The 9,022-nt window shown below is 26.1% G+C and overlaps 1 protein-coding gene across 1 annotated transcript in view; it reads right to left on the bottom strand.

Moving 5' to 3' along the window:
- The window catches only part of LOC148085014 (uncharacterized), a 51,342-nt gene extending 43,259 nt beyond the window's left edge, over positions 1 to 8,083 (bottom strand). Inside the window, exon 1 of the mRNA XM_087785555.1 lies at positions 7,991 to 8,083. Within this exon, the coding sequence (XP_087641681.1) occupies positions 7,991 to 8,083 (93 nt within the window). The remainder of the gene's footprint in view (positions 1 to 7,990) is intronic.
- Between the last annotated feature and the right edge of the window lie 939 nt (positions 8,084 to 9,022).

Below are 9,022 nucleotides of genomic sequence, written 5' to 3'. Positions count from 1 at the left end.
AATGAAAGAATAAAAAATAATAAAGGAATAGAAAGAATGAAAGAATAAAAAATAATAAAGGAATAGAAAGAATAAAGGAATAGAAAGAATGAAAGAATAAAAAATAATAAAGGAATAGAAAGAATAAAGGAATAGAAAGAATGAAAGAATAAAAAATAATAAAGGAATAGAAAGAATAAAGGAATAGAAAGAATGAAAGAATAAAAAATAATAAAGGAATAGAAAGAATAAAGGAATAGAACGAATGAAAGAATAAAAAATAATAAAGGAATAGAAAGAATAAAGGAATAGAAAGAATGAAAGAATGAAAGAATAAAAAACAATAAAGGAATAGAAAGAATAAAGGAATAGAAAGAATGAAAGAATAAAAAATAATAAAGGAATAGAAAGAATGAAAGAATAAAAAACAATAAAGGAATAGAAAGAATAAAGGAATAGAAAGAATGAAAGAATAAAAAATAATAAAGGAATAGAAAGAATAAAGGAATAGAAAGAATGAAAGAATAAAAAATAATAAAGGAATAGAAAGAATGAAAGAATGAAAGAATAAAAAACAATAAAGGAATAGAAAGAATGAAAGAATAAAAAACAATAAAGGAATAGAAAGAATAAAGGAATAGAAAGAATGAAAGAATAAAAAATAATAAAGGAATAGAAAGAATAAAGGAATAGAAAGAATGAAAGAATAAAAAATAATAAAGGAATAGAAAGAATGAAAGAATGAAAGAATAAAAAACAATAAAGGAATAGAAAGAATGAAAGAATAAAAAACAATAAAGGAATAGAAAGAATAAAGGAATAGAAAGAATGAAAGAATAAAAAATAATAAAGGAATAGAAAGAATAAAGGAATAGAAAGAATGAAAGAATAAAAAATAATAAAGGAATAGAAAGAATGAAAGAATAAAAAACAATAAAGGAATAGAAAGAATGAAAGAATAAAAAACAATAAAGGAATAGAAATAATAAAGGAATAGAAAGAATGAAAGAATAAAAAATAATAAAGGAATAGAAAGAATAAAGGAATAGAAAGAATGAAAGAATAAAAAATAATAAAGGAATAGAAAGAATGAAAGAATAAAAAACAATAAAGGAATAGAAAGAATGAAAGAATAAAAAATAATAAAGGAATAGAAAGAATAAAGGAATAGAAAGAATGAAAGAATAAAAAACAATAAAGGAATAGAAAGAATAAAGGAATAGAAAGAATGAAAGAATAAAAAATAATAAAGGAATAGAAAGAATAAAGGAATAGAACAAATGAAAGAATGAAAGAATAAAAAATAATAAAGGAATAGAAAGAATAAAGGAATAGAGAGAATAGAAGGAATAGAAAGAATGACAGAAGCCTCTAGCTAACATACTAGCTGCTACTGTATTTATGTTTTTGTAGTAATATTGTTCTTAATACTATGAATACAACGATGTATGTGTAGTAATATTGTTCTTAATACTATGATTACAACGATGTATGTGTAGTAATATTGTTCTTAATACTATGATTACAACGATGTATGTGTAATAATATTGTTCTTAATACTATGAATACAACGATGTATGTGTAGTAATATTGTTCTTAATACTATGATTACAACGATGTATATGTAATAATATTGTTCTTAATACTATGATTACAACGATGTATGTGTAGTAATATTGTTCTTAATACTATGATTACAACGATGTATGTGTAATAATATTGTTCTTAATACTATGATTACAACGATGTATGTGTAGTAATATTGTTCTTAATACTATGATTACAACGATGTTTGTGTAGTAATATTTTTCTTAGTACTATGATTACAACGATGTATGTGTAGTAATATTGTTCTTAATACTATGATTAAAACGATGTATGTGTAGTAATATTGTTCTTAATACTATGATTACAACGATGTATGTGTAATAATATTGTTCTTAATACTATGATTACAACGATGTATGTGTAGTAATATTGTTCTTAATACTATGATTACAACGATGTTTGTGTAGTAATATTGTTCTTAATACTATGATTACAACGATGTTTGTGTAGTAATATTGTTCTTAATACTATGATTACAACGATGTATGTGTAGTAATATTGTTCTTAATACTATGATTACAACGATGTATGTGTAGTAATATTGTTCTTAATACTATGATTACAACGATGTATATGTAATAATATTGTTCTTAATACTATGATTACAACGATGTATGTGTAGTAATATTGTTCTTAATACTATGATTACAACGATGTTTGTGTAGTAATATTGTTCTTAATACTATGATTACAACGATGTTTGTGTAGTAATATTGTTCTTAATACTATGATTACAACGATGTTTGTGTAGTAATATTGTTCTTAATACTATGATTACAACGATGTATGTGTAGTAATATTGTTCTTAATACTATGATTACAACGATGTATGTGTAATAATATTGTTCTTAATACTATGATTACAACGATGTTTGTGTAGTAATATTGTTCTTAATACTATGATTACAACGATGTTTGTGTAGTAATATTGTTCTTAATACTATGATTACAACGATGTTTGTGTAGTAATATTGTTCTTAATACTATGATTACAACGATGTATGTGTAGTAATATTGTTCTTAATACTATGATTACAACGATGTTTGTGTAGTAATATTGTTCTTAATACTATGATTACAACGATGTTTGTGTAGTAATATTGTTCTTAATACTATGATTACAACGATGTTTGTGTAGTAATATTGTTCTTAATACTATGATTACAACGATGTTTGTGTAGTAATATTGTTCTTAATACTATGATTACCATGATGTTTGTGTAGTAATATTGTTCTTAATACTATGATTACAACGATGTATGTGTAGTAATATTGTTCTTAATACTATGATTACAACGATGTATGTGTAGTAATATTGTTCTTAATACTATGATTACAACGATGTATGTGTAGTAATATTGTTCTTAATACTATGATTACAACGATGTATGTGTAGTAATATTGTTCTTAATACTATGATTACAACGATGTATGTGTAATAATATTGTTCTAAATACTATGATTACAACGATGTATGTGTAATAATATTGTTCTTAATACTATGATTACAACGATGTATGTGTAGTAATATTGTTCTTAATACTATGATTACAACGATGTATGTGTAATAATATTGTTCTGAATACTATGATTACAACGATGTTTGTGTAGTAATATTGTTCTTAATACTACGATTACAACGATGTTTGTGTAGTAATATTGTTCTTAATACTATGATTACAACGATGTATGTGTAGTAATATTGTTCTTAATACTAGGATTACAACGATGTATGTGTAGTAATATTGTTCTTAATACTATGATTACAACGATGTATGTGTAGTAATATTGTTCTTAATACTATGATTACAACGATGTATGTGTAGTAATATTGTTCTTAATACTATGATTACAACGATGTTTGTGTAGTAATATTGTTCTTAATACTATGATTACAACGATGTATGTGTAGTAATATTGTTCTTAATACTATGATTACAACGATGTATGTGTAGTAATATTGTTCTTAATACTATGATTACAACGATGTATGTGTAGTAATATTGTTCTTAATACTATGATTACAACGATGTATGTGTAGTAATATTGTTCTTAATACTATGATTACAACGATGTATGTGTAGTAATATTGTTCTTAATACTATGATTACAACGATGTATGTGTAGTAATATTGTTCTTAATACTATGATTACAACGATGTATGTGTAGTAATATTGTTCTTAATACTATGATTACAACGATGTATGTGTAGTAATATTGTTCTTAATACTATGATTACAACGATGTATGTGTAATAATATTGTTCTTAATACTATGATTACAACAATGTATGTGTAGTAATATTGTTCTTAATACTATGATTACAACGATGTTTGTGTAGTAATATTGTTCTTAATACTATGATTACAACGATGTATGTGTAGTAATATTGTTCTTAATACTATGATTACAACGATGTTTGTGTAGTAATATTGTTCTTAATACTATGATTACAACGATGTATGTGTAATAATATTGTTCTTAATACTATGATTACAACGATGTTTGTGTAGTAATATTGTTCTTAATACTATGATTACAACGATGTATGTGTAATAATATTGTTCTTAATACTATGATTACAACGATGTATGTGTAGTAATATTTTTCTTAATACTATGATTACAACGATGTATGTGTAATAATATTGTTCTTAATACTATGATTACAACGATGTATGTGTAGTAATATTGTTCTTAATACTATGATTACAACGATGTTTGTGTAGTAATATTGTTCTTAATACTATGATTACAACGATGTATGTGTAATAATATTGTTCTTAATACTATGATTACAACGATGTATGTGTAGTAATATTGTTCTTAATACTATGATTACAACGATGTATGTGTAGTAATATTGTTCTTAATACTATGATTACAACGATGTATGTGTAGTAATATTGTTCTTAATACTATGAATACAACGATGTATGTGTAGTAATATTGTTCTTAATACTATGATTACAACGATGTATGTGTAATAATATTGTTCTTAATACTATGATTACAACGATGTTTGTGTAGTAATATTGTTCTTAATACTATGATTACAACGATGTATGTGTAATAATATTGTTCTTAATACTATGATTACAACGATGTATGTGTAGTAATATTGTTCTTAATACTATGATTACAACGATGTTTGTGTAGTAATATTGTTCTTAATACTATGATTACAACGATGTATGTGTAGTAATATTGTTCTTAATACTATGATAACAACGATGTTTGTGTAGTAATATTGTTCTTAATACTATGATTACAACGATGTATGTGTAGTAATATTGTTCTTAATACTATGATTACAACGATGTTTGTGTAGTAATATTGTTCTTAATACTATGATTACAACGATGTATGTGTAATAATATTGTTCTTAATACTATGATTACAACGATGTATGTGTAGTAATATTGTTCTTAATACTATGATTACAACGATGTTTGTGTAGTAATATTGTTCTTAATACTATGATTACAACGATGTATGTGTAATAATATTGTTCTTAATACTATGATTACAACGATGTATGTGTAGTAATATTGTTCTTAATACTATGATTACAACGATGTATGTGTAGTAATATTGTTCTTAATACTATGATTACAACGATGTATGTGTAGTAATATTGTTCTTAATACTATGAATACAACGATGTATGTGTAGTAATATTGTTCTTAATACTATGATTACAACGATGTATGTGTAATAATATTGTTCTTAATACTATGATTACAACGATGTTTGTGTAGTAATATTGTTCTTAATACTATGATTACAACGATGTTTGTGTAGTAATATTGTTCTTAATACTATGATTACAACGATGTATGTGTAATAATATTGTTCTTAATACTATGATTACAACGATGTATGTGTAGTAATATTGTTCTTAATACTATGATTACAACGATGTATGTGTAATAATATTGTTCTTAATACTATGATTACAACGATGTATGTGTAATAATATTGTTCTTAATACTATGATTACAACGATGTATGTGTAGTAATATTGTTCTTAATACTATGATTACAACGATGTATGTGTAGTAATATTGTTCTTAATACTATGATTACAATGATGTTTGTTTAGTAATATTGTTCTTAATACTATGATTACAACTATGTTTGTGTAGTAATATTGTCCTTAATACTATGATTACAACGATGTTTGTGTAGTAATATTGTTCTTAATACTATGATTACAACGATGTTTGTGTAGTAATATTGTTCTTAATACTATGATTACAACGATGTTTGTGTAGTAATATTGTTCTTAATACTATGATTACAACGATGTTTGTGTAGTAATATTGTTCTTATACTATGATTACAACGATGTTTGTGTAATAATATTGTTCTTAATACTATGATTACAACGATGTATGTGTAGTAATATTGTTCTTAATACTATGATTACAACGATGTATGTGTAATAATATTGTTCTTAATACTATGATTACAACGATGTTTGTGTAGTAATATTGTTCTTAATACTATGATTACAACGATGTATGTGTAGTAATATTGTTCTGAATACTATGATTACAACGATGTATGTGTAGTAATATTGTTCTTAATACTATGATTACAACGATGTATGTGTAGTAATATTGTTCTTAATACTATGATTACAATGATGTTTGTGTAGTAATATTGTTCTTAATACTATGATTACAACGATGATCGATCAGTTAATAAAGAGAACGATTAACAAGTTACTTGATGTTCGAGGTTTAGTGAACGAAGGTGTCATGAGTACATGTTCCTCCTTGTGTTTCCGCTTTTATTCATTCATTCATTCATTCATTCTTTCTTTCATTCATTATTTCATTCATTCATTCTTTCTTTTATTCATTCATGTGTGTCATGAGTACATGTTCCTCCTTGTGTTTCCGCTTTTATTCATTCATTCATTCATTCTTTCTTTCATTCATTATTTCATTCATTCATTCTTTCTTTTATTCATTCATGTGTGTCATGAGTACATGTTCCTCCTTGTGTTTCCGCTTTTACTCATTCATTCATTCTTTCTTTCATTCATTATTTCATTCATTCATTCTTTCTTTTATTCATTCATGTGTGTCATGAGTACATGTTCCTCCTTGTGTTTCCGCTTTTATTCATTCATTCATTCATTCATTCTTTCTTTCATTCATTATTTCATTCATTCATTCTTTCTTTTATTCATTCATGTGTGTCATGAGTACATGTTCCTCCTTGTGTTTCCGCTTTTATTCATTCATTCATTCATTCATTCTTTCTTTCATTCATTATTTCATTCATTCATTCTTTCTTTTATTCATTCATGTGTGTCATGAGTACATGTTCCTCCTTGTGTTTCCGCTTTTATTCATTCATTCTTTCTTTCATTCATTATTTCATTCATTCATTCTTTCTTTTATTCATTCATGTGTGCCATGAGTACATGTTCCTCCTTGTGTTTCCACATTTATTCATTCGTTCATTCTTTCTTTCATTCATTATTTCATTCATTATTTCATTCATTCATTCTTTCTTTTATTCATTCATGTGTGTCATGAGTACATGTTCCTCCTTGTGTTTCCACATTTATTCATTCGTTCATTCTTTCTATCATTCATTATTTCATTCATTATTTCATTCATTCATTCATTCTTTTATTCATTCATGTGTGTCATGAGTACATGTTCCTCCTTGTGTTTCCACATTTATTCATTCGTTCATTCTTTCTTTCATTCATTATTTCATTCATTATTTCATTCATTCATTCTTTCTTTTATTCATTCATGTGTGTCATGAGTACATGTTCCTCCTTGTGTTTCCACATTTATTCATTCGTTCATTCTTTCTATCATTCATTATTTCATTCATTATTTCATTCATTGATTCTTTCTTTTATTCATTCATGTGTGTCATGAGTACATGTTCCTCCTTGTGTTTCCGCTTTTATTCATTTATTCATTCGTTCATTCTTTCTTTCATTCATTATTTCATTCATTCATTCTTTCTTTTATTCATTCATGTGTGTCATGAGTACATGTTCCTCCTTGTGTTTCCACATTTATTCATTCGTTCATTCTTTCTTTCATTCATTATTTCATTCATTATTTCATTCATGTGTGTCATGAGTACATGTTCCTCCTTGTGTTTCCACATTTATTCATTCGTTCATTCTTTCTTTCATCCATTATTTCATTCATTATTTCATTCATTCATTCTTTCTTTTATTCATTCATGTGTGTCATGAGTACATGTTCCTCCTTGTGTTTCCACATTTATTCATTCGTTCATTCTTTCTTTCATTCATTATTTCATTCATTCATTCATTCATGTGTGTCATGAGTACATGTTCCTCCTTGTGTTTCTGCTTTTATTGTGAAATCAGCTTCTGTGTCTGTGCGAGTCTCACCTGTCTGATGTTGTCCCAGGTGTGTCTCATTAGTCCCGCCCCCAGCTGCTGCTGATTGGTCCTCTGTCTTCTTAAGCCCTCACTCTCTGTCATGTTCTTGTCTTGTCGTCACCATTGTCAAGAACCCGTATCCTGCCTCTAAGTATTCCTGCTCTTACCCTTTGACACAACCAAGACTCTTTCCTGCCTTGTATGTTATTCCATCTGTTTCTGCCCTTTGACCCCGAGTTTGTTAAACCCTTGATATTGTCTTTCGTTACGATCACTGGACTGTTGACTCTCTGCCTTCACCACGGAATAAAATCAAGTCTATGCAAATACCTCTTCGACTTTCATTTCTTTTATCTTCGACTTTCATTTCTTTTATCTTCGTCTTTCATTTCTTTTATCTTCGACTTTCATTTCTTTTATCTTCGTCTTTCATTTCTTTTATCTTCGACTTTCATTTATTTTATCTTTTTTCTTTTATCTTCGACTTTCATTTCTTTTATCTTCGTCTTTCATTTCTTTTATCTTCGACTTTCATTTCTTTTATCTTTTTTCTTTTATCTTCGACTTTCATTTATTTTCTTTTTTCTTTTATCTTCGACTTTCATTTCTTTTATCTTCGTCTTTCATTTCTTTTATCTTCGACTTTCATTTCTTTTATCTTCAACTTTCATTTCTTTTATCTTCGTCCATCATTTCTTTTATCTTCGTCTTTCATTTCTTTTATCTTCGACTTTCATTTCTTTTATCTTCGACTTTCATTTCTTTTATCTTTTTTCTTTTATCTTCGACTTTCATTTCTTTTATCTTTCATTTCTTTTATCTTCGACTTTCATTTCTTTTATCTTTTTTCTTTTATCTTCTTTTATCTTCGACTTTCATTTCTTTTATCTTCTTCTTTCATTTCTTTTATCTTCGACTTTCATTTCTTTTATCTTCGACTTTCATTTCTTTTATCTTCGTCTTTCATTTCTTTTATCTTCATTTCTTTAATCTTTTTTCTTTTATCTTCGACTTTCAATTCTTCTTTCTCCGACTTTCATT

Source organism: Callionymus lyra, chromosome 2 (genome assembly GCF_982586985.1).
Source record: "Callionymus lyra chromosome 2, fCalLyr1.hap1.1, whole genome shotgun sequence".
Classification (NCBI taxonomy): Eukaryota; Metazoa; Chordata; class Actinopteri; order Syngnathiformes; family Callionymidae; genus Callionymus; species Callionymus lyra.
This window is presented reverse-complemented; position numbering and strand designations above follow the sequence as displayed.